The 26,582-nt window shown below is 43.5% G+C and overlaps 1 protein-coding gene and 1 long non-coding RNA gene across 2 annotated transcripts; one reads left to right on the plus strand and one right to left on the minus strand.

Moving 5' to 3' along the window:
* The first annotated feature begins 413 nt into the window (after positions 1-413).
* Positions 414-12,506, plus strand: RRM2 (ribonucleotide reductase regulatory subunit M2). Its single transcript, XM_020796627.3, has 10 exons — positions 414-643; positions 1,357-1,434; positions 3,527-3,685; positions 3,813-3,929; positions 8,020-8,153; positions 8,972-9,066; positions 9,168-9,301; positions 9,771-9,875; positions 10,006-10,119; positions 11,697-12,506. Exons 1-10 carry the CDS (start codon positions 527-529, stop codon positions 11,847-11,849), a joined length of 1,206 nt encoding a protein of 401 aa, XP_020652286.3. The 5' UTR covers positions 414-526; the 3' UTR covers positions 11,850-12,506.
* A 2,825-nt stretch (positions 12,507-15,331) lies between these two features.
* Positions 15,332-25,284, minus strand: LOC144587423 (uncharacterized). Its single transcript, XR_013542584.1, has 2 exons — positions 20,436-25,284; positions 15,332-19,372 (listed from the first exon to the last, which is right to left on the minus strand). It is a non-coding gene; the product is annotated as an uncharacterized LOC144587423 (long non-coding RNA).
* Positions 25,285-26,582: the final 1,298 nt, after the last annotated feature.

A 26,582-nucleotide genomic window follows, 5' to 3' on the forward strand; every position in this document is an offset into this window, starting at 1 on the left:
CTGCATTGTTTCCCGGCCGCAGCTCTGCCTGGAAACAACCCGCGCAAAAGCACCATGAAGACATGTCTGCAAAAGAAAAGAAAGGGAGGAAGGAAAGAGGGAGGGGATGGAAAGCAATGTGAACATTCCCATCCGCCATCTTCTGACCAATTAGAAACGCAGCAGGATGATTGACGGTGCAGCGAGCAACCCGGTTGAGCACCTTTAAAAGGGCGCGGCCGAGGCAGCCAATAGAAAGGAAGGAGGTCATTCCCCCCCATTCCCGCGTTCGGCAACCTTTTGTTTCTTGGACGCTGGGCCAATCGATGCGCCGAGTGGGCGGGACGTTGCCATAGTTTCCCGCGGTTTCTGACAGGCCGCTCGGCCAGCGCTGAGTCGCGATTGGACAGCTGGGCGTTCTGGCGCCAAGTTCGAAACGCATATAAAGTCGGAACGAGACTCTTCGATCTCTTTGCCTTCTCAGAAGTTTCAACAGGACTCTCCGTGCTCGCTCGCTTGCTCGCTCCCCTCCTTAGTCTCCGGAGCAATGCTGTCTGCGCGCAACCCCCTCTCCGTTCGCGATGAGCAGCAGCAGCAGCAGCTGTCGTTGAAGGCCCGCCTGTCGCCCCTGAAGAACTTGGCCTTGAGCGACAAGGAGAACACGGTGAGCGGGCAGGGCAGGAGGGTCTGCCGCTGGGCAGGAGCCTTGGGCAAGGCGGGAGGGGGCGCAGCTATTTCCCGCCCAGAATCCCCAGGGCCCGGCCGGCGGGGGGGGGGACTCTGGGCGCCCCCACCCCTCCAAGGAGGACGTCTCCCAGGCTCTTCAAGGGGTTAGCTTCCCGCGGAGTCCGGCCGGGGGAGGGGAGGGAGGGAGAATGGGAGCGGGGGTTTCTTTGCCCGCCAGTTCTCCTGAGCGGGGGCTCCGAGGGGGACCCTTTCAGTCCCTCTTTCTCTCCCCCCTCCCGCGAAAGTTATGCCCTTGGACGGCGAAGACCTTTCTTGGGTCCCCCAAAGACCTCTCGGGGTGTGTGTGTGTGTGGAGGCGGCGGCTTCACAACCCTAAACGGCACTAGGTCGGGGTTGGCTGCGAGGAGGATGAGGGTGAGGATGATGGCGGGTGGTGATGGTGCTGAGTCTCAGGCCCCCCCTATGGTTCGCGCTCCAGCTGGGGAGGAGCCCTGCCCCTTTCGGCTGCCGCCCAAGCCCAGGGGGGGGAGGCCTCCCTTCGCGGCCGGCCGGCCTTTCCCCCTCCCTTTCCCGCCAGGCCGCTTCCGGGCCCTCCCAAGCCCGCGCTCCCCCCTGTGGCCGCCCGCCCGTCCGGCTTCGCGGGCCTCTTTCTCGACCTTCGTCGACCTTCCTTCCTCTTTATCCCCGCAGCCCCCGCCGCTCCAGGCCACCCGGATCCTGGCCTCCAAAACGGCGCGGAAGATCTTCCAGGAGCCCTTCGCCCAGCCGGTAAGGCCGCCCCCCGGGGGGAGGAGGAAGAAGAAGAAGCGGGGATCAGCCGGCAGAGGAGCGAGATCGGGAGCCCCGGGGTGGTGGTGGTGGTGGTTGTGGTCCCCGAAGAGGGAAGATCGGGAGCCTGGAGGGGGGTTGGGACGCGACCTCCCGGCCCCGCTGGTTCGGGCGCCAAGTAGAGGCCTCGCTTAGGCCAAGAAAGAGGAACCCCCCCCCCAAAAAAAAGGGCGGGAGGGGCTGCCTGGCCTCTGGAGACCCCGCTGCATTTTTTTTACACCTCCCCTCCCCCCACCATCCAGCTAAATCCAGGTGTGTTGACGTTTGGTCGGGACGGAGGCGTAAAAAAAAAAAGAAGCTCCCCTCCCTCTTAGGCCCCTTGTTCCTTGGAGCTGGAAAGGATGTCCTTCAGGGTTTTTTTTCCTTTGCTCCCCAGCGCGGAGGGCGGTGGCTGTTTTTAATCTTGCATGATGCATGGAAAGGGTGGCCCCATCGGCTCCTGGGGACTCGGGGAAGGCCCTCCCTTTAAACCTGTAGGTAGGGTATAAGGGGGACAGGTGTGGGGCGAGGAGAGGGACAGACAGTTAAAGAAGCTCAGGCGCACTGGTTCCTAACTTTGCCCTTTGTTCCCTAAGAGGCCGCCTGGGATGGAAATGGCTCCCCAGGAGGCAACCCTTCCTTGGGCCAGAGGCAAACGCAGATGGCCTCTCAAAACAGGCAGCAAGGATATCTCTTTCCCTTTCCAAGTGGCATCTCCTGCCCGGTTGTGTTTTCCAGTCACCAGGCCTGCCACGCTCCCTAAGCCTGGTTTGGAAACCACCCACGGTAAACGGGGGGCAGGAGCGTGGCCGTGCGGACCGCTTTGCTTTCTTCGTTTCATTGCAATCTACACGGGGAAGGCAGAGATCCTGAAGGAGTGAGACGCCCTTATAAACCGGGTTCTTCACATAAATTTAAGGGTCTGATTTTCCCCAGGTACAACTCAGATAAGTCTGCCAGAAATTGTTCCAGTCTGACAGCAGTCTCTTGTCTGCTGCTGTCTTTGGTGTGTGTGTGTGTGTCTTAAACACAGTTTCAGAACTTTGGACTCTTCCAAACAGTATTTTTCCATTCCTGGCCTTAAATTAGTGCCTTACAAAATGGGCTTTGTTGCACCTAACATGAAACCATGTCACTGATCTAAGTGTCCTGCCTGCACTCTTTCTCTTGCAACTGAGAGGGACCTGAGTTTTGTTCCAGCTTTAGAGAATCAGGTTTGAAATGAAGTTCCAATTAAAAACAGGCTTCAGTAAAAATGTGGGTGAATTTAAATAAGAAGGCAAATTATAAAGTTATCATCTTAAACTCGCCAAAGCTTAAATTTACCAGTTTTCCATAAAAATCTGTGGTTTCAATCTCATGCTAGGATTAGGTGTTTCAAAAATTATGCTAAACTGTTGAGGTAATCCCTGATGCATGTAAGGGGTGGGAGGTACTGTATTCAAATGACTCATGCTGTTAACACTACAGTGTAGTGTCAGATGTGATCATAGCCATTCTTTGTAATGTAGTTGACATCCTGTTCCCACATCTTCCTTTTTATGTGTCTTATCACCTATCCGCTTCAGACATCTTTATGGTTTTACCCAGTTTTTGCTAGCACTGGCTGTAAGCACTCCCCCCTCACTTTGTCCTCTGAACATTTTTAGAAAGATAGGAAGCTGCCCTGTACCATGTCAGACCACTGGCCTTTCTAGGCCAGTTTTGTCAACTCTGTTAGGCAGCAACTCCAAGGTTTCAGGTAGGACTCTTTTGCAACTTTGTGACAATAATTGTGGTCTCCCATTCAAGTCCTAACTAGGCCTCACCTTGCTTAGCTTTGAAAATCAGACAAAACTAGTGTATACATGAACCTGGGTGGTATTATCAACATTCATTTCCTTTGCCTGGTCTGTAGACAATGGTGTGTACTTAAAACTCAAGTTGACTTACTTTGGTACTGTTCCTCATTTCCACATTTTAGGTAATGCCATTTTAGAGCATAGTATAGGCAGGTTTTCTGGGAGCAGAGTTATCTATTGATTTTGCATTTGTTTCATATTTTGTTCTGTAGGATGCACCTAAAGAAGTGACACCGCTTCCCTGGAGTAATGTACAAGAGGAACCTCTGCTTCGGGAGAATCCCCACCGCTTTGTCATCTTTCCCATTCAGTACCATGATATCTGGCAAATGTATAAGAAAGCAGAGGCGTCCTTTTGGACAGCTGAAGAGGTCAGATTCTTGTATTCTTTTTCTGTCCTCAAGGTTGATGCAAGCCTTCAGTGTACAGTGTAGTTATCAAGATTTATTTCAGATTTTCCCACTCCTGTTTACTTACTGGCTGTTTTATGTATTTAAGGTGGATTTATCCAAAGATCTCCAGCACTGGGAATCCTTAAAGCCTGAAGAGAAGTACTTCATTTCACACGTCTTAGCGTTCTTTGCTGCAAGTGATGGCATTGTCAATGAGAACTTGGTGAGTTTGAAGAACAGCCTTTGAGTCCCTTCACAACATAAACACCTCTCTTGTGTGTTGTCCTGTTGCATAGTCCTTTGTGTTGGCTTTTTCTTAGGGGTTGTGTTAGCGGACAACAAGTTAACATACGGTTCCATCTGATTTCAATCATATTTAAAACTAGGAGTTTGGTCACCAAACAATCAACGTGCAAGCCCCTTTTAGTATGGCAGTCGGTTTTCAATGACACTCCGTGAGCCCTAGACGCAATTGTTTTGGCAGCAGTAACCATCCGCTTTGACCCCTGCACACAGCAAACATTGTGTGCGAATCAGCCCATAACATGATTGTAGCACTTCTTTCTTTTACCACAACAAGCCTTTCTCATTCATAGGTGAAAAACATGAAACACCAAGATAAGGTTTTATTTTGACTAGTATGTATGCTTAAAGTTGATGAGAAAGGAACCTTTTTCTGGTTGCCAAGGATCACAAAAGCATGAAACCAGAGAAACTCGCACAAACCCTTGGGCATCAGTTATTAATGACAGCTTCAACTCTGTAAGAGAATGTAATTTAGAAACTTCTCATAACTTTCAGTAATGTACTGTAGTGCAAAGAAGACATTCCTGGTATAAATTAACTTGTTTCATATACTCTGCTGCTACTTGGTGTATTTGATCAGCACATATCTTCCACTGGCTGCCAGCTTTATTTGCTGCTGTTTCTATCTCCCAGGAGCCTGATGGCAGCCTTGCCAATTTCATTTGAAGAATACTTTATGGGTTTTGCAAATGCCAATAAACTTTATTTCCTTAAAGAAAGATGCAGAATAATAATAGTGGCTGAATTAAATCTTCCCACCAATATTTTTAATTGCCAAGTGGCACCTACTCACTGAGCCATCTCCTTAAGGTGGAATTTTGATTTGTTGGAAATAAGGAGCATTTCTTGCAGTTCCTGGCAAGTAAAAGCAAAGCAAAGCGTGCTGCTTATACTGTATACTGCCCCATTGTGCTTCAAGCACTCTCTGGGTGGTTTATGTTAATTATGTAGGCTACATAGCTCCCCCCCCCCCCCCCGCGAGCTGGGTACTCATTTTACTGACCTCAGAAGGATCGAAGGCTGAGTCAACCTTGAGCCGCCTACCTAGGATTGAACCCCAGGTTGTGAGCAGTTGTAGTTGCAGTACAGCAGTTTAACCACTGCGCCACAAGTGGGAATATATAGCCTGATATTTTTTTCTTGCCATTAGATTTGAGCAACTACTGCTTGTTCCTGTTTTGTTCACTTAGCCCAATAACTATACAGTATATCGAAGCTGTTTCAACAATGGGCTTTAATGTTCTCACTAATTTTCACTAAATACATCGGGACAGGCTGCAATGGCAGTTTGATAAGCCAATTATAAAGTTTAATCGATAGTCCAGTACACAGCTGGATTGTTCCTTCTCATGAGATGGGAAGAAAACCAGGAAATCTTCAGTTCACTGCAGTTTTGCGGTGTGTGTCCAAACTGGCATTCTATGGTTAATTGGTTCTCAACGAGCCAGATTATTATTTAATATTAGTATTATAAATGAATTTTATTATATACATTCATGCATACATTACATTTTATGCTCTTCATCCCTCCCATTCCTATGGCAAAGTCATGTCAAAATTCTTATAAATATTTTCATGGAAAATTATAAATATCTTCCAAGTATATTACAGTAACCAATAATTTCTGTATACATCAGGGAGTCCCATGTTACAGGGGTCCCCAACCCCCCGTCTGCGGCCTGGGGTTGGGGACAGACATATATCCCCTGTGCACACACTCCCCCCCACAACCCCTTCATGCATGCGCACAAGTGGGCCAGCAAGTGGCCCCCACTCCTTTGCGCATGCGCGCGAGCACACACCCGTCCGTGTATGAGCGTGAGGGGTGCCTTGCCTTCCCCTGGGGACCACTGCCTTGTTATCCATTCCATTCATATAAACAATAAAAGGATGTTAGTCAGTTGCAAAAGAGTCAAAAGTGTTTTATTCCTTTAACTATTTGCAATTTGGTGATTAATTTTTCTTGCAGTGCTACCTGCCATACTCTTTTGAGTGCCATGCTGCAATTGATACTCTGCATGTTTTTCCACCCTTTCACTATGGTCTGTCTTGCTGCAGTCAAAAGATAACGTATTAAGGTTTTGTGTGAAATGGATTCATTTTCCCCCAGAAAGAGTAAGAAGTGCTAATTCTGGAGATTTAATAATCGACTGGTTTGTAATTTTATTTATTTCATTAAACACTTCTTCCCAAAATTGGCCTACCTTTTTGTGATACCACCAAAGGTGTTGAAAGGATCCCTTACACTGGAAGCCTCTCCAACACATTGGTGACATTGCAGGGTTAATACATGAGAGCTGAAGTGGGGTCAGATACAATTTTTGGGGCATTTTCTATGCATTCTCCCTGGCTGTAATAGATATGCCTTTATACAGTATATGGGAATTTTGTACAAATACGATGCAGCTAGACATAGGATTGGACCAAACCCCTTGACTTCAAATAGAAATGGGATTACTGAGTACATTTGTGCTAGGAAAATACTTTTATGTGAAAAAGGACTTGATTGAAACATCAGCTCCAAAATGTTCATAGTACTCTATATCCTGCAATGCAATTGTGGAATAAAAGAAAGAAGTTCCTATCGGATATCTCCCCTTTAATACCAATATATTGTCATCCATGTCTTTCACAAGTGATGAAGTATTTAATTCCCAGAATTTTTGAAAGATTGGTCTTGATAGGTATACAACTCCGTTAACCTAATAACCTCTTTCTAGGATTTTTTTGGAGGGACCATTTCAAAGAGTGGGGCATATCATGGCTAACCTGGTATCAAATAAGTAATTTTATTAGACAGGCCAACACTGTGAAACAGGCCACAAGGTGCCTCACTCCCTTTGAAAATCTTTCTAGCTGAAACAAATAGCAAATTTATTTGTTGCGGATTGAGGTAGATCAAGGATCATCAATGGGGTTGCGGGAGATAAGGGAACATGATTTGAATATTAAAATCAATGAAGAGAAATGGTCAGGAACAAGCCAGTTTATTAAGCCAACTTTAAACCATGACTTTATAATCCTCTCTTGTTTGAAAGCTAGTGAATTTCCTTGTTTAGGCCCATGAGGGAAACTAGAGAAATGAAAATTTCTTGGCTTGCTTCCAGCTTGCACAAAGGAAGGAGTGAGATGGCCACCAATCTTGTTTCCACCTTAACTTGTAAGTGGAATGTGATTATGGGCATGTCGCCCTTTCCTTGCATTTGGCTGAAGCTGGAAATGATATCTTGCTTTCTGTGTTCAAAGTGTGGGGTTTTTTTTTTTTCCTTTTCAAATATTCCACTGTAAAGGGGTTTATGAAGGATAGTAGTTCCTTGCTTTGATGTCTACATTGGCTTGGGCATGTCATGAGAATGGCTGAGGTTCAGATTCCAAAAACTCCTGTATGGAGAATTAGTGCAGGGAAATCGCCCCAGAGGGAGACCACAGCTGCAATACAAGGACATCTGCAAGCGGGATCTGAAGGTCTTAGGAATGGACCTCAACAGATGGGAAACCTTGACATCTGAGCCTTCAGCCTGAAGGCAGGCGGTACAGCATGGCCTCTCCCATTTTGAAGAGACCCTTGTTCAGCAGGTCGAGGCAAAGAGGCAGTCCTGAAACCAGCAAAATCAGGGAGCTGGACAGGGGACAGATAATATTTGTCTGCAGTGTGGAAGGGATTGACACTCTCATACTGACCTTCTCAGCCACACTACATGCTGCTCCAAGTCCTCTATTCAGAGCACGTTACCATAATCTCTCGAGACTGAAGGATGCCTACAACAGTTCCTTGCTTCACCACTGTCCTGCACAAAAAGCTAGCTGCAAGTTATACTGCTGTTTTGTTTCGTTGGCGCTGAACATCTTTTAACAGTTTTGCCAAATATAGGGATCAGTGTGCATGTGCATCTCCTCCTATGACAGAAGGTAGCTGCAAAGAAAGAAATTAATCCCAAAAAGAAAGAGGAAATTGTCTAAAAACGGAAGAGATGCTTTTGACTTAAATACCATTCTTTGTCCTCTAGGTGGAGCGGTTTAGCCAAGAAGTGCAGGTGACAGAAGCTCGCTGTTTCTATGGTTTCCAGATCGCCATGGAAAACATCCATTCAGAAATGTACAGTTTACTTATTGATACATATATCAAAGACCCCAAAGAGAGGTTAGTAGCATTTTAAGTTTTCTGAGATTACTGCATTGTTTTAAGACCCTAGTCCATATTTTTAAAGACAAAGGTGGGATGTTTGTATACTTAGTATTTCAAAAGGGAGTGCCTGTTTTTCAACGGGACTAGCTCAGTCCAAACAAAGACTTATTCGATCTATTAAACCTGTTAAAGTATACAAATAAAGTTAAAAACAGCAACAGCAAAAGGTGAAAGCAAAGAGTGAGCACTCAACAAGGTCCAATATATTGGAATAAACATTAAAGAAACAGGGATGTGCTACGGAAGCAGCCGATTGTGCCACCACTTTTGGTGCATGTTTTAAATCTTTGAAGTTTTAAAGGGGTTGCAGAAAACTGCCTTGAGGGATGGCTATGTTTGGTCCACATGCAAATCCTGTGCTCCATCTTCTTTGGTTATGCTGTCTAGAGTTGAGGAAAGCTGCAGGTCAAAAATATCTGCATACCCAAAGTTTCCTGGTTTTTGGTGATGGATCATGCTATTGGTAGATTTATTTTTATTTTTTTGCCTGGCAGAATTTTTTGTGTGATGGGTGTTCAGTGCTGGGGTTGCCAGCCAACTTGGAATTTGGTCTCCAGCTTGAGTGAAATTGTCAGCCCTTGGTACAGAACCATCTGAACTTTGCACTTCATCTTCATAGATTCCTTGAGCTTCTTTCTCTAGCCATATGGTACATTATGCTGCTTCCTGAAATATCTGTCTGTCAGCTCAACATACCTTGACATGTTGTTGTTAAAAAGGTGTCAGTGCCTCCTTTATTCTAGATAACTGTAACCTGTGTTACTGTATTTTAGGGAATTTCTGTTCAATGCCATCGAAACCCTACCTTGCGTTAAAAAAAAGGCTGACTGGGCCATGCGCTGGATAGGGGACAAGCAAGCTGCTTATGGTGAGTGTCATGAGTAATCTCTTCTATTCCTCTTTGTCTGCTTCTGACGTGGTCTTGATCAAATCACCCAGGAACTCACCCGTGGACTTTTTCCTCAACAGGAGAACGAGTAGTCGCCTTCGCAGCTGTGGAAGGAATATTCTTTTCTGGTTCTTTTGCATCTATCTTTTGGCTGAAGAAGCGAGGGTTAATGCCTGGGCTTACTTTTTCCAATGAACTGATCAGCAGAGATGAGGTAAATGTTCAGTTCCTAAGGATTGCATCCAGGTATTTTTGCTTAAACCGGATAAAGACACACTGTTTCTCTCCTACCTATTCCAGCCTGTGTATTTTTCTGAAGATGGTTGGCTCGCAGGGAAGGTTGGGCACCGCGGGGGGGGGGGGGAGGCAGAAAAAACAGAAATGCTTGATATGAATGTAATGCTGTTCTGTGGAGACTGATTCCACCAAAAAGTTCTGCTCCATGAGGAAATGCTTGGTCACTGCCACTCTGTGAGAATGAAAATGACTTAAATTTGTTTTATTGTTAATGGTGGAGAGCTAAGTTTAACGGGTTACAAGCATTTACCTGAAACCTACGCAGCAATCTTTCACTGAATCTGTTTCCCCTTTTAGGTTTTTTTCCACAGGCCTGCTGGTGATTGTGAGGTAGAGCTTTGTACCAGCTCTTCTCTAAAGTTTCTTCTCATTATTTTTTCCCTCAGGGTTTGCACTGTGATTTTGCTTGTCTGATGTTCAAGCATTTGGTACACAAACCGTCGGAAGAAAGAGTGAGAGAGATCATCACAAATGCGGTCAGAATAGAGCAGGTAATTGGCTGTGCTTTCTGGTGGTGGTGAAAAGGGCCTGCCTGAAAGTTTTGAGAAGCTTAGCCTGGTGTTAAATTGTCTGGATGGTGCCATATTTGCATACTAAGGTACTTTGTTCACTTAAATGCAGGAATTCTTGACGGAAGCACTGCCTGTAAACCTAATTGGCATGAATTGCACTTTAATGAAGCAGTATATCGAATTCGTAGCAGACAGACTGATCCTGGAACTAGGTTTTAACAAGGTGAGTTCTGTGTCATTTGGCTCTAAGGAATGTAGTGCAATTTGTTTATGTTTAAGCCTGTTTATTCACATTTAAGCAATTGCTTTTTATCTTGTTAGTGGGAACGCATGATCAAACAAAGCCTTAATGCAATGGTACAGCCTATTTGTTTTAGTTACTATTCTGCCAACAGGAAAACATGCACTACAATGTTATTCTAGCCCTACATTCTTATTAAATAACTATTATCAGATGATGCCCCCTTTTCCTGCATACTATATTATCAACCTGTGACTAACGGACAATGAGTTCCTAAATTTGTGCTAATAACTATAGCTGACTGTTTTGTATGGCCTGCATTGTCTCCTATCTGCATTTCTGCCCCATGTTAAATTTACAATCAGTAAAATTTAGGTCCTGACAGTCAAGATGTGGAAGTATTAAATGATTCTAATTCTTGCTTTTAAAAACACAAACACTTGGCAGATCAACAGTATTATATGCTGCATGTGGCATTGCACATGTGCTCCCTAGCAGATTTGTTTTTGCACTCCCTACACCTCACTAAAATTATAATTTTAAGAACATTTTTAAAGTTCTGCCCTAGGGGTGTGGGGAACAAATCTGCTGTGTTTTGAGTTATTACTATTATTTTTACTGACAACTAGAAGGTTCAAGGGAGCTTATTAAAGTTAAACTCATTTTTGGAAACCCCCCTATAGCAGTCTTTGCACTGTAAAACTATTATATTTTAATCTGAGGGGGAAATTAAGCAAAACATTAAATTCTGCTCTCTGGCCACGGCCCTCCCAGATGTGCAATCCTTCGGTGGTTGGAAACCCTCAGCCCCACTGAAATCTTCTCCTGAGTTGTATTTTCACGCTAAATGCCCGTTTAGTCAGGAGATTGTTGGGGCTTTCTGCTAGAATCCCAGTATTGTCCGGATGGTGGTGCACAAAACATAGGCCAACTATCCTACGGTGTCAAAGGCCCTGGCGGTATACTTGGGGCTTCCTTGGGCAGCAGGTGGGGGGTAGCCTGTCTCCTGCACAGGCCTACATCATACTATGATTAACGCAGAAATATGACTCAGCTGCCTTCAATTTGTGGGGGTCTCATCCTTAGCCTAAGCAGCAAAACATCTTTGGCTTACCCAGACTGGTGGATTATAATAAAGGTCATGCTCCAGTCTGCAAAGTATTGAAGAGACAAGCCCTCCGTAGCTTGTTTTAGAGATAGGATTCAAAGAGGAAATAAGGAAAAAGAAGTCGAGAGTGGGCAGTTTTAGTCTACAGAAATCAGTGGGCTGGAACTGAGGTGGGGGACATTCAATACAGATATTATAATAGATACACAAGATAAAGGAATGTCAGTAGAGGAGCAAACACGATCAAAAGGAGAATGAGATTGCAGGTAAATTTAAATCTGTTTTCTTCAGCCTCCTGCTTTGCAAATCCCTTCGACTACAGCACCCATCAGGTTGGGTTATGCTGATGTAAGCATTTTGGCACAAATATAGCAAGTACTGATTTTGATTGGTCATATCTATCTTGGATAATAATTTTTAAAAAGTAAGCTGCCAACTTCATTTCTTTCAGATATTCAAAGCTGAGAATCCATTTGACTTCATGGAGAATATCTCACTGGAGGGCAAAACTAACTTCTTTGAAAAGCGTGTGGGAGAGTATCAGCGGATGGGAGTGATGTCCAAGCCCAACGACAACTCTTTCACTTTAGATGCAGACTTTTAAACAAAGCAGGGCTGTTTTCTGCTGCCTTGAGATATAGCTAGTAGTTTGCTCGATAATCCTCAACATTCTGGTTCTTACAAAGAGTCATGGTGCTTTAGGAGAGCTTGTGTAGCTGAAAGTGGGAGAAACGGTTTCCAGCTCTGTCACAGAAGCATTTTATGAGAAACGCCAGCTGCTCAAATCTTCTGAAATATTAATGCTTTCAGTAGCATGTTTCTGCCTCTGATGATAGACTTCCAGTAGTTTCTCTACAACAAAGCAAATAATATTGGGTACTTGTAGGAAACTGCAGGTTTTCATGCCGTTTAGTCTGGTCTATAGAAAAAGTTGTAGAAGCGATATATTGCCTCATGGCAGGTCTTAAGTTTTTATGTAGTATTTTCATAGTTTATACATAAATCTGGCACTTTAAATGAAGTTCTGGCCTGTACTTCCTGGGAAAGGCTGGCAACATGTGAGTTTAAAAGAAACTCTTTTAGACATCATTTAATCTTAATTTTTCTACTATGCCTTATTTACTTGCATGTAAATTATATTGGTGAAGTGCTGAAAAGAAATCTTTTAGATATGTATGACTTCTGGTGGCAGTTTGTGAATACACTTTGTGCAGAAGTAAAACCTGAATAAAATTCCAGTTTTAAAAATGCTGGATCAAAAGCTTGTGGAGTTGGTTTCTGAACTTGCATCTTATTCCATGGAATCCACCACCTTCCCCCCACCCCCAACCTACTTTTTATTAACTCCTATGGTTTGCCATACTGTTTAAGGATAAGGTATGGCAACCCACCTTCCTTAGTTATTCCCTTGCGATAGGACCAAAGTAAGCTACAAAAGCAACACAAAGATGGTTGTAAGGTCTTTGGTGAAAAATTACACAAGGAAAGCTAGGTTAAAAATCAAACACCTTGCATATGCTAGCATTTGAAAAATATTTTATGACACCCTTGTGGTAGAGTGTGCAATTGCATTCATACATTTAGCAGCCTGCTTTGTGTGTGATAGGGGGAAAATGTTTCTTTTAGTCAGTGGAGGAAAGTAGGCTCACTTTGTGTGGACAGGGATGGGCTCACGCGTTCCCAATAACTAGATTTGGCCACTTCACTGTACCATAGCGAAATGGGGTGAGAGAACCTCTCTGTTGGAAGATATAGCCATAGCCCCACATGTTTCCCATTTAATTTAGCAAAACAGCCCACGCCCTCGCTGGCTTGATCTGGATCTTCCCCTGCACATTTACCTTGGAATGTCAAAAAAGAAAATGATAGATTAATGGAGTTGACTCCTCTGACAACATGGTACTGGGCCTAATTCAGCTGCACTTGAAATATACAAGATTAGGTGAGAGTTCTGAAAGCAGTGCAGCAAAGTGCTGGTAATATTAACCCATCCCATACATTTTGGAAGCCCAGTATTGAGACGGGCAGTCTGTTACCTGAAAAAAAAAATTAACAGTATATCCTGTGTGGAAGCTATTTTAATTTATTGGGAAATTCCTTGATTAGAAATCGGCAGCTTGTGGTCACATTGCAGAGCAATCTTTTATAAGAACATGTACTGTTACATGAAAGCCTTTCTTACATAATAAGGTTGTTTTTCCCTCCTTAAAAATCTCTGGGAAATCCAAGGGGAGAATAATAGGGTAGCTGGGCATCACCATTTGGGCGTTGTTAGGTAGGTTTATTGTGTCAAATAAGCATTAAGAAGAGTGGCTTAGCCGTTCTAAGTTTCTTTGCATCTCTCCATTGTGAGAGAATCTGTCATCAGTACAGGCAGCATTCTTTCAACCATCTGGTTATATTTGCTACAGTGGCATACACAGAAGTTCATTAATTTTGGTGAAATGTGATAAATGACTGATAACATCTCATCATTTATTTATTTATTTAATGTTTACATATGCATCCTGTCTCTACTTCAATGAGTGAAAGGCAGCATACATGATTTTATTCCTTTATATAAATCAGACGTGGGCAAAGTGCGGCCCGCGGGCCACATACGGCCCACAAGCCGCTCCTGTCCAGCCCACCTGTCACCGCTGAGTGAGCCGGAGCTCCGGCTTCGGTCACCCAGCACGGCAGTAAGCAAAACTCGCGAGATCCAATGCTGGGATCTCATGACTTGACTTACTCTTGAGCCGCAGGCTGTGGAGCCTGCGGCTCTAGAGGCTAGAAGCAATACTTGCGCAGGTGACGTGATGCATCACGTCGCCTGAGCGGGATAGAAGGCGGAGAGGAAGGCCGTGGGGGTGGGGGTGGGGGGTGGGATGGAGGACAGGTGAGTTGGCTCAGTGTTGGTTTTTTTCTCTCCCCCCCTTGCAGTGGACGAATTACAAGGCTCACATAGTTAACTCCCTAATAAGTTTAGGGAGTTAACTATGTCAGCCTTGTAGTTCGTTCACCGCAGGCCCTCACCCAATGGGGGCCTATTACTACCCACCTTTCATTTCATTTTTAAGTAAGGTTGATTCGGCCCCCGAACACAGTTCAGATTTTTCATGTGGCCCCCTATAGAAATTAATTGCCCACCCCTGATATAAATATATGCTATAGTAAGGGTATGCACTGTTAAAAAAATCATTTCCAAAAATCAACAAATTTCTGAAAATCATTCAAATATAATTATATAATGATTTAATAAAATTCTAAAATAACTCCTAATATTTTTATTCAGCTGGGTCATTCAGGTTCTTGTCAGACTCCTGAAATCTATTATTTTATTGTGGTGAGTGATGGATTGTGGCAGTTTTACAGGAGGAACAACAGACATGCTTTGATTCAGAACTTCCAAAGGAGGAAAGATTAGGAGTTAAATGTTGCTCATTTGCACAGGGCTGACTCTGTCACGAGGCAGACTTAAGATGACTGCCTCTGGTAGCTGATCTTGAATGTCATGAAAAAGCAGCAAACAATTTTTTTGATTGGTTGTTAATGCTGGGAGAGGGTGAAGGGGTGATGAGATTGGCTGCTGCAGGTGTTAATTCAGTTCTTCCAAAAAAAAAAAATTGGTTTATGAATGTGGTGTATTGTGCTTCTGTATGTATGATTCAAAAAGCCAGGAAATGGCCCAGTATTGCTGCACAATATCGTGCCTGCACTGCCAGCAGGAAAAAGGATGCCAAGGCAGCAGTCAGGATGGTCTACAGCAGAGGTCTTCAAATTACGGACTGTGGGCCACCTTGCCTTTTTATCTGGCCCGTTCCATTAACCCTGTGCATGTGGCGAGGGGGGGATCTGTGTGGGGTGGGTGCATGCATGTGTATGCACATGCATGTGTGTGAGGGGAGTGCATGTTTCCAGGTGCCGGGGGTACATGCCTGTGTGCATACGCGTGTACGCAAGTTCCTGTTCCTTTGGCCCTCCAAGATCTTAAAAGTATCCAGTGTGGCCCTCAGGGTGAAAAGTTTGGTGCAGAGCAAGACTAGACCTTCTGCTGTATCTATGCCAAATTTGGTGCTGATCCAAGGTCCAATTTCATAGTTAATGTTTGTTTGGGGTACCCCTATTCTTTGAGTTGGCTTATGGAATGCTGATTCCAGGGCACCAATAATCAGGCAGAGCTCCACTAGGGAACCCCTGAAATTGAGAAGCTACAACCTGCCCCAGCATCTTGCCCAAGAATAGGATACTAGAGACTGGCAGTACTTACCCAATACTGTGGGGTCCAAGGAGGGTTTTTTTCAATAACAGTCCTACTACTTTGTCCTTTAAGCATGCTGGGATCCTACCCTGTTGCAAGGAGGCATTCTCCACATAACCATTAAGCAAGTCCCTCTCCGGTAGCTTTTATAAACCAGGAAGAGCCTAGCAGACAGGTGGTAGCCTTCAGGTCTCCACATAATCAGGCTGCAAAAACAACTTTATTGAAAAAGACCCATTTGAATCAGCCTGGCCTTTTTGCTCCTAGCATGGAGGTTTTCCCCTCCTGCCTCTTCTATTTTTTTTTCAAGCTGAAACAATTCAGATTTTTCTCTATGGGATCATCTGTTCCCTTCTGCAAAAGGATAAGCGGCATGTCTATAGGTGGTGGTGTGATGTAAGCAGTTGGGGCATGAAGTTTAGAGACTGCAGAAACACCCTCCCCCATTTTTTAAAAAATAAATGAGTCTAGTGATCAATCATTGTGTTGATTCAGTGATGCACTTGCTTAATGCTAGATCACCTCCATGCAGATTTTTTTTTAGCTATGAAATAGAAACCACCCTGATGAAATACTGAAGACTACAGTATATTGTATGTGTTTCTACAGTATGTGTGTCTCTGTGTACATTATGAAGAACTTTGTAAAGCTGCTGCCTTTTCCCTAACCATGTGCAACCCTTTTAAAAACCAAGCAGCTTGACAGCCAGCCATAAAAGATCTGCAGAGGGTGGGATGGAGGGGAGGGCTGTGGACTGAAATGAGGGTCTCATCATATTTGTCCATGGATACTGGCTTTGAATCAGTCCGTGGCCCCTGTGTGATCACTAACTGCAAACTGAAACAGAGGATATGCTGAGATTCAAACTGCCCATGTAGATGCACCCTCAGTCAGCCACAAGCTTAAAACTAGAGATGAGGGTATTCATATATATATGAATATCCCAGCACAGGTGGTGTTAACAAGGTCCACTCACTGATCCTCCATGGATGCTGCAATTCTACCAATAGCTGTGCAGCGCATGATCCGCTCACCACTGTTCCACCTTGCAGCGAGGCTTGTCCTCCCGCCTCCTGCCAGGAGTGGCGAGCAGATCATGATCTGTGGAGCCATTGGTAGAATCGCGCCATCCGTGTCCACGGTGGATCAGTGAGTGGACCGTCCAGCCTCATGGGGCTGGACCCTTGTTAATGCCACCTGTGCGGGGATATTCATATACCGTAAGTATACGAACACCAGGGATGTGGTGGCGCTGCGGGCTAAACTGCAGAAGCCTTTGTGTGTGCTGCAGGGTCTGAAGACCAGCAGTCGTAAGATCGAATCCACACAACAGAGTAAGCTCCCGTTGCCTTGTCCCAGCTCCTTGCCAACCTAGCAGTTCGAAAGCATGTAAATGCGAGTAGATAAATAGGTACCACCTCGGTAGGAAGGTAAAACGGCGTTCCCTAGTCACGCTGGCCACATGACAACGGAAACTGTCTTTGGACAAACGCTGGCTCTATGGCTTGGAAACGGGGATGAGCACCCCCCCCTAGAGTCGGACATGACTGGACTAAAAATGTCAAGGGGAACCTTTACCTTTACCTACTTAAAACACATATCCAGCAAAAAGAGGGTTGAAAGCATACTACAAAAAGTTGCATGGTTGTATGAAAAGCAGTTAAGTGTGCTGGAGAAATTATGTACTCCTTTTTTTTAACTAGAACATGCTAAATGGTAGCAGCTATTTTCACTGAGATGAGTAATTAACAGGGGTGTGTGCGCGCATGCCAATATCTGCTGCTTATGTAATTCTCCACACGGGATAACAAATGGAAATCATCCTTATGTGCATATATTCAAAGTGGGTCTGTGTAAGCAGCAGATATTGCTGTGAGCACAAGGGCCTCATGAGGGAAACGTGGCTCTTTTATCATTCTTTATGCCTCTGTGTAGAACAACAGTGCTCTGCATAAGCTTAAAACAGACAACTTTCATACTTAGTTAGCTACTGTTTCCCCCCATATTCCCCTTTTCCCCCCTGGTGGGGCTAACAAGAACATTCAGAGAAAAAACATGGCTCTTTGTAATTTTGGTACCTAGCTGACAAAAGTGAGAGATCTGAAAATCTGCCGCCTGTGATGAGTTCTCGGAGTCTGTGAAGAGCCGCTTGAAACCCATAAGATTTAGAGAAATTAGTTCTTCTTGCACCTACATGCAATACATTCGTCTCCTTCCTCTCTGGTGCCCTCTGCTGGCTGACTGCAAGTAGCCTTTCCAATTTCCACCATTCTGCACCGCTGTGTGAAAACTACGCAGCGTGACAAGGAGGGAGGGTGATAACTTTGGGATTGTCACAGGGACCACGTATTCAGAAGTCTGCACAGCCAGAAATAATTGGTTTTCCTGTGCTCTTTTTACTGAGAAGGGTTGCATTTTTGTCTGTAAAGCAATGTGTGCAGACTCACAGTATACAAATTATATTGCTCTGCAAAAAGAGGAATTGTTTTATGGGAAATAGGATTAATTCTGGGGAGTTTGTGATGGAAAATAAGAACATGATATATCCCAAACAGAGCTTGGAGGTAACATGTTAGATTTAGCATCTCAACATTGAAATCCTTATTTTCACATTGAACAGAAAGGATGTCTTCCAACTTTAAGAAAATATAGATTTTAAAAGTAACATCTGTCCCTATTACTGTATGGAGGGTTATCATATCTTCTGTGTAATATTATTTATCCTTTATAAGGAGAAAGGCAGAATAGAAATAATTTAAATAAACAAATAAAATTAATCATTGCTTGAATGTTAAAAGCAGTTAAAGCTGGATATCACCAGATAGAATTTATCTTTATGAATTCATTACTTTTAAAGATGTAAGCAGCCTTGGGTCCTTTTAAGGAGAAAAGTGGAATAAAAGCAAGCAAGCAAGCAAGCAAGTAAGTAAGTAAGTAATTCTAGCCCTATGAAACTGAGTGGCTCTTGGAGTAATGTGTTAATTTAATATGTAAATATTAAAATTACCATTTTCCTGTTAAATGAGAGGGATAAACCTGACTTTAAGGAGATAACATTTTAAAAGTAATGTGTTAAAATTACCATGTTTTTATAGTGTTACTCTCCAGATGCAGTGATTGCTGCTGTTTAATGTGAAAGTATCACATTTTGGAAGCTTAACTCTTTAATGTTAATGTCTAATGAGGCAGCAGGCTGAGGAGAATTTATGCAACTTGATCGCAGAGTCTCTTGATGCAAACGCCCCTGATGTTTCATTTTAGACGAAACACTAGGTAGAAAAGTCATAACCAATTGAGGCCAAATGGCGAATATTAACTAGTGGTTGGAGAGGGGTAGAACACTGAGCACGGTCCCTGTTGAAGTAGTAGAAACTCTTTGTTGCCTGGCGATAGATCCTGCCCTAAGTGGCAAAAAGGTGGCATTTCCTAAAGTGTATCTCAAAATGAAGCTTGCCATGTTGTTCCATTAGAGCCAAACAAGGACCAGTATCCAGCCCTGTTGTGCAGTTGCAGAAAGGTGATTGTGTAAGTAACCTCCTTCTCCAGCAGGCTCTGGTGTGATGTCTCCTCTGTGTTGATGGTGGTCTTATGATTGGTCATGCAGTGGGGGCCCTGCCTGGAGGGGGACACTTCTGTGATGGCTCTTCGACTATGACTGGGAAACTGGCCAAAGTCCATATTCCACAGGCAGGAAACACCTTTATTATGACCAACTCAAATTCTACCCAGTCTTTCATGTTTTCCAGAACTGTGGAAGTGTTGTTTTCTTCTTCTGTTGCTTATCCTGTGCAGGTAATCTCTTGTCTTTCAGAGGTTGCAACTAGGAAAATAAATAAATAAGCTTCTCAGCCCATGATGACCTCCCTCTCTTCCAAAGCACTCCATACCTGTAGAATTAAAAGCAAATCTTAGTACTGTACAGCCAGCGTAATGCATAGTTTGCTATTAGATTATTGAGGAGGATAGAGGTCTATTCTTATTAAGTGAAAATGAAATGCCTGTATTTGATAGGTAAAGTGTAACTATTCTCATTTGGGAGAGTATCAGTTTGGTTTTCCATTTACACCAAAACAACAACAACAACAAAACCATTTAAGTTTATCCATCAGACAGAAGAACTGAGGCAGCCAATAGATTAGCTAGCATGCTCACATCTAGATTATTTAACATTAAACAAGTTATGGTTTAAAAGAAATTAAAGACTCTTTGAGACAGAAATTAAGGACTCTTTTTGCAACTTGAAATGCTAGATAGCTCAGAGGTTTTGGTATAGTTGGGGGTTCAATTTCCACTGGGCCTCCTTGACGGGGATGGGACTGGATGATCCATCAGGTCCCTTCCAGCTCAGCAGTTTGATGATTAACATTATTGTTTCTAGAGGAGTGCACAGTTTACTGGGATTTGCATCCAAACAAAACCTCCTCCTCCTCCTCCTCCTCCTCCTCTTCTTCTTCTTCTTCTTCTTTTTTGAAAAAAGATTTTCCTGCTGGGAAGTCTCAGATGGACCTACTTTTTTTTTAAAAAAAAAAACTAGTTTTGAGTGTTAATTGAAAATATCCAACTAGAATGCTGTCATGGCAGACGGGCACTTCAGTGAAAAGCACCATAACCCTAATCTCCAGCTGCAGAGTAATATGAGACTAAAATTAAACTGAGAATTCAAGGGAGATGAAAAAGTCCAGGAAGACCCAAGAAAAAGGCACAGGACAAATAGAGATAAGACTGACACAATTAGAAAACTTACAGGAAATGTAAAATTTTAAATTATGAATTAAATATATTTCTTGCACATAATATCAGTTTCTTCTTCATGGTCTCTGTGAATGCAGATTAATGGGTTTAATCTGCGCCTGTGCAGAGGTCTCCAGAATTATCTAAAGCTTCTATGCTACGTTCGTGAAGGACCGCCCCCCTAGCTCACAAGGTCCGCCCGCCCACCCTCTGATGTACCTCAGTTCTTTTTTGCCGCCGCTGCATGAGGTCTCTCTCTATCAAGCTGCTGCATTCTTCTATTTTTTCTAAAAAGGAATATTAGGACCGATTTTCATTCTTCAATCTTCTCAACAATTAGATAAGTAATATTTGGACTCCTTCCCCCCTTTTTTCTCCTTCCCGCCATTTATGGCAACCCTTCCCACCTTCAAAAAGTGCACTTCGTGTGAAAATAGAATTCGCCTTTCTGATGGCCATAATATCTGCCTCTTTTGCTTAGGGAAAGCCCATCAAACTGCATCTTGTCAGTTTTGTAAAAATTTTACAAATCAAGCTTTGAAACTGAGGCAACAGAGACTAAAATCCTTTCTTTGGGAAAAAAAATCCCTTGAGCCTCAAACTATGGCCTCACCTCATAGACAAGATCCCACCATCCAGTTAACAATTCCTCTAAGTTTTTCTGCTGATGCTAAGTCCAAAACAACTAGAAAATCAAAATCTTAAAATTACCTAAAGCACCCTCAGTTTCAAAAAGCCCCGAGTCAAAAAAAAAAATGAAAGAAAGCAGACCAGACATCCCTACAAGAACTTGCTATGGTGACTATCATGTCCTCGGAAGACATCGTGATACCACCATCTGGCCAATTGGAATAACCCATTCTGGCCATCTCTCCACAGGTCGATACAACGGAGGCTGCACCACTTTCTCAGTTCCAACACTCCTGTCCATTATTGATGGTACAATCAGTGTTACTGGCTGGATCCGACCACTCTGAACAGGCACCCAACGTTTCTCCTCCCACCAAAAGGTCGAGGAAAGACCACCACACGTCGCGGAGATGATCCCACGTGAGACCCGATACCCCATCTGGGTCCTTTGTGTCTAGAGAGCAGTATGGAATACTGTACATAGGCTAACTAAGAGGGTCAGGCTTTACAAGCCTTCGTATCATCACAACCCCGCCTATAGAAGCTCTCGTTACTGAGCATATCGGAGTTATTCTGCCAAGCTCGAAGTTTACCCGGGACGGAGGCATCGTTACCAATACCATAGAGACTCTGATTATACTGAGTCATCCGGATCACCGAGATACCAATCACGGTACCATGATACCTCTCAATACCGCTCATGAACAGACGAGCAATCCATCTCGCTGGCCTCGGTACCGAAACAGAAGTCAAAGCAACAAAGGACAGAATGTCCTCAGCTAACACACACTGTACCAAAGACCCCCCACAGTACTAGCCCAGCATACGAAATCTTAGCAATCATCACAAGCTATGGAAACCAATACAGTCCTAAGAGTGTCGGACACTGGTACCAAAGCCCCATGTAAAGGGCATACCAGGGATCACACCTCTGCGATACAGACTGAAGTAGCTACAATTAAGCCACATCACATTACCTAACCTTTTCCATGCTCTTCAGCCTCGTCTTCACACTCTACGTCGCCTCGCTCTTCCCAATCAGGCATAGATTTAAAACCACTGCCTAACCTGCCCACTCCAGGAGATGATACCATCACTAATGATCCACCTTCTCCTTTGGAAGATTGTTTCTCCTACTCACAGTTGGTCCTCAGAATAACCAAAGTTATGGAGCTTGACATTCAACAACCTTCACAAGTTCAGTCTGACAAGGTGTTTGAGGTCATTAACGAGGACCAAACTTTACCTCCCAGCATGAGTTTTATTCCATCTTTGCTTCAGCTCACTGAGCAGATGTGGTCTAAACCATCCTCAGCTTCACAGATGTCCAAGAGGGTAGACAACCTTTACAGGACACGTGGCGATGATACTACCGGTACTTTTCAAGCATCCACCTTCAAATTCAGTAATTGTGAATGCCACTCAAAACAAGATGCGTAACGAATCCACCTCCACACCAAGTAACAAAGAAGGCAGAAATTGCAAGTCATACAATTTATTCTCTAGCTTCCTTCATCCTCAGAGCTGCAAATTATATCGCAGCCATGGGAGCGTACCACCGCCATTTGTGGAATAAGACAATCCCGTCTATACAATCTGCCACAGGTGAATATAAAGCAAGAGGCCTGGTTTGTCACCAAGAAGCAATGGCCCCCGCTTGCCAAGAGAGATTCACAGCTAGACACATCATTGAAGCTTCTTCTCAACAGCTAGTCTCTGCAGTGGCACTGAGTAGATATGCATGGCTAAGATCAACCCATATCCCAGAAGATAACAAAGCAAGAATAGAGGACTTACCCTTTGATGGCTCGGGCCTTTTTGATTAAAAAAAACAACAGACAAGATAATGGAGAATTTGCAAAAATTGAAGAAAAGAGCCAAATCATTTAATTACCAGTGATTATATGATACATTCCAAAGACCATAATGGCGTCCTCCTTACAATTACCAACAATTCAAAGCGTATTCCTACAAGAACAGATATTCCTACCAACAATACTCTCCACCTCAGTCTCACCAAGCATCTCCAAAACCACATTCAAATCGATCCTCCAGATATTCTGAAAGTAAACAACACCACAGTTAATTCCTAGTAATCAACCATCTCCTGCTTCAATCTACAGTTGCACTTTACTTACCTTTCATCCATAACTACCTAATTTTTTTTAAAAAAATAACAATAATAATATAAAGAGCAGGAGTATTCATCTTGACTACTTTATACACACATATATGTTTTTCTTCACTCCTCTACGACGCCTACCTTGTCATCATAGAAGTCTTCATCCGAGATTAAGCAATGACTGCTCACTGCACAGTTGCTTTCCCACTTCCTCAATTAATCAATAGCTTCAATGGCAACCAATATTTCATTATCCTGCAATTCCCATTACAACGACAAGACACACCGCAGATGGTCGTTTGCTGCAGCATGACAGTTTCACGACTCATGTCACCAAGACAATTAAGACACTTAAGATCTCGGTCTACTACCACCACAGCATAGCTTGAATCTTGATGCATAGTACTTCTTCCTTTACTTACCGATATGTAGGAAGAATACATTCCTCCTCAATTCGCCACTTTCATTCCAATCTTCAAATGTAGACTTTCATAACGACAACCGGCTCGTGGACAACTCCCTTGCTTCTACATTTTCACCAAAAATAAAATAAATAACAGCAACAACTGGACACTCCACTATGCTATGCTTTACCTATGTCTCTAATTAACACAGTGAAATACCCTTCTAAATACAAAGTAATACTACAACTAACTGCTAACTGTCGAGTTCACGCTAGAAAGCACATACTTCATGGACCCAATCCATGATAAGACAGGACTCATTCTTCTAATGGATTATGCACTGTTCTCCCTTGACATTCTATCATGTCACACAACTCTTTGACATTCAGGACTAAGGTCTACTTGGTATTGGACACAGCTTCTACCGCAGTGATTACCCCAGATCACAAACTAAGGCCTTGAACCAAATATGACAACGGCTCATATAGAGGTTGAAACCACAGATGAGGACATGTGTCCTGAACAATTGAGCCAGAGATGATGACACCTCTGCTAGACTTGGGTCTTCTTCACTTCTGTAGTGATGGCCCTCCACCTTTTAAGGTAAGCTGGCCAATCACCCATTAGTGTGCATTCATAGAGACCACGAAGAAGAAAGAGAAGTTACCTACCTGTAACTCTGATTCTTCAAGTGGTCCTCTGTGAATTCATACTTCCCTCCTGTCCTCCCCTCTGTCTGTCACTCCTGTATCTCTTGATGCAGCAGCGGGCATACCTTGGAACCGAGGTACACAAGAGGGGACGGGCAGACCTCGTGGGCTAGGGGGGCGGTCCTTCACAAGCATAGCATAGAAACTTTAGAAAATTCCGGAGACCTCTGCGCAAGTGCAGACTAAACCCATTAGTGTGAATTCACAGATGAATTCACTTGAAGAATCAGAGTTACAGGTAGGCAACTTCTCTTTTATTTGCAGCACCAATTGTGAGAATCACTCATTTAACTGGGCAGAGCTTGTAGCACCACAGGCTATGTTATTTCTTCATCAGACTTTCAGCCGATCCAGAGAAGACCATCAAAATGATTAAGCTGAAGCTCCACCAGAAGTGATCAGCAAGTGCAGGCAGATGTTGAGTTTTGGGTTGTTACCTGTCAAGATTCATATGATTCCCAAAGAGGCCATGACCTCGATTGCACACAGATGCTAAAATAATGCATGCCACTAAAGTTTTGCGACCTGAAGAAACCAGGCAGTTGAGACCAAGCCAAAACAGCATCAGGCAGAAAAAAAATTAATTAATCATCCAACAACTGAAACTGGTATTGGATTTGAACTTGCAGGCAATAGACTATTGATCATCTAGTCATCTTTAATGCCATGACTCACAGTGGAGATGAGAGATCTAAATTTATGAGGTATTTATAGGATCCAGCTTTTCCATCATCTCCAGACAGTCTCTCTTTATAAAACAAAGCCAGTCGCCTATTTTTAATTTGCTTGTCTGAGATGGTTGTCTCTTTGGAAAGCTTCACATGAGCTGAAATAAATTATCAGAATAGATGGCAAATGTGAGCATGTACCCCATGTTATTGAACTTTGTGTGCTGTAATTATGCTCTTCCTCATTAAAAGCCCCTAAATGTCACACAGTATTATCTCTCTGTGTATGTATGTGTTTTTGAGCAGTTAATCTTCCTCCTAAAACCTGTTCACTGGGCAGAGGTCAGGAATGGGCTGAATAACAGATGCAGGCATTTAAAGCTGAGAGAAAGAGTTGGATGATAAGCATTTGATCTCTTCATGGGTAAAAATACTCTGTTTGCAGTCATCAGCCTTTGGCTGCAAACCTCTTCAACTGACTGAGTCATTTAAAACCAGACACTTCACAGGCTACTGGTGACTCTTTAAATTTTGTCCCCTACTATTCTGTCAGCTCTTGGAATGTTATTTTAAAAATAATTAGTTTATTACTTTGTGACGGCCATATCATGCTTATTGTTGCTCTGTTGGCAAAAATAGCTCATTGCACTGTGCATTACAGTACTAAAATACTTGTTTTCCCCTTTGCAGTGCACCAAAAAAATACAGGGAAAATACTCTCTCTGGTTCCCTCTAATGGCCAGTTGGACATTGTACAGTGAAGATACAGAAACATGAAGTATGGAATACCCGTATTTTTCGCTCCATAAGACGCACTGGACGTTAAGACGCACTTAATTTTTAAATACCAAAATTAAAATAAAATAAAAATATATAAACAGAGCAAGTCCCACACTGGGACTGCCAAAAAAAAATCACCAAAAAACAAAGCAACATAGAAACATGCCCCCCAGCCCAAATCTACCCTCAAAAACCCACCCAGAACATTTTTTAAAAAGTAAAAAGCAGCAACTAATTTTTAAATACCAAAAAAATGAAGTAAAAATAAATAAACAGAGCAAGTCCCATGCTGGGACTGCAAAAATATTAACAAAACACAAAGCAACATAGAAACATACCCCCAGCCCAAATCTACCCTCCAAAACCCACGCAGAACATTTTAAAAAAATTTAAAAAGTAAAAAGCAGCACCTTACGGTCGAAAGCCTCCTGGAGGTCCTCAGAATCCAGCGATGGTGGTGGTGGTGGACCCCCCACGGGGGTTGCTGAGGCCTCCGGAGGCCTGGGGAGCAAGCGATGGTCGCTGGGGGAGGCCCCCACGGGGCCTGCTGAGGCCTCCGGAGGCCTGAGCAGCAAGCGATGGTCGCTGGGAGAGGCCCCCACGGGGCCTGCTGAGGCCTCCGGAGGCCTGGGGAGCAAGCGATGGTGGCATGGAGGGGACAGTATTCGCTCCATAAGAGGCATGCACGTTTCGCCCCAGTTTTTTGGGGAGAAAAAGTGCGTCTTATGGTGCAAAAAATACGGTAATAATTCCCTTGCCGTTTGGGATTAGTGGGGAAACTTCAAAAATTCTCTTTACGATTCCTCTAAAAGTGTCTTTAAAAGTTATTATTGTTTAATTTGTAAGAATAGCAGGAAAACATTACTCCTCAGACCTAAAGAGTAACTTTGTAGCGATTCATTACACTACTTTTGATGCATAACTTAGTTACAGCCTCATTATCACAAAAGTAACTAGTTACTTCAGAATTCTGCTTTCTTTGATTTTCACATACCCCTCAAGGAAGAAGATATATTGAAAAGAAAGAGAAAAAGAAGTAATGGTTGTTGTGG

Source organism: Pogona vitticeps, chromosome 1 (assembly GCF_051106095.1).
Source record: "Pogona vitticeps strain Pit_001003342236 chromosome 1, PviZW2.1, whole genome shotgun sequence".
Taxonomy (NCBI): Eukaryota; Metazoa; Chordata; class Lepidosauria; order Squamata; family Agamidae; genus Pogona; species Pogona vitticeps.

What these genes read in the sequence shown, in the direction of transcription:
- RRM2 (XM_020796627.3), top strand. Translation starts at nt 527, where the DNA reads ATGCTGTCTGCGCGCAACCCCCTCTCCGTTCGCGATGAGCAGCAGCAG. An exon ending in GGACAAGCAAGCTGCTTATG is followed by an intron (nt 9,067 to 9,167) that starts GTGAGTGTCATG and finishes TTTCCTCAACAG; the next exon opens with GAGAACGAGTAGTCGCCTTC. An exon ending in TGGAACTAGGTTTTAACAAG is followed by an intron (nt 10,120 to 11,696) that starts GTGAGTTCTGTG and finishes CATTTCTTTCAG; the next exon opens with ATATTCAAAGCTGAGAATCC.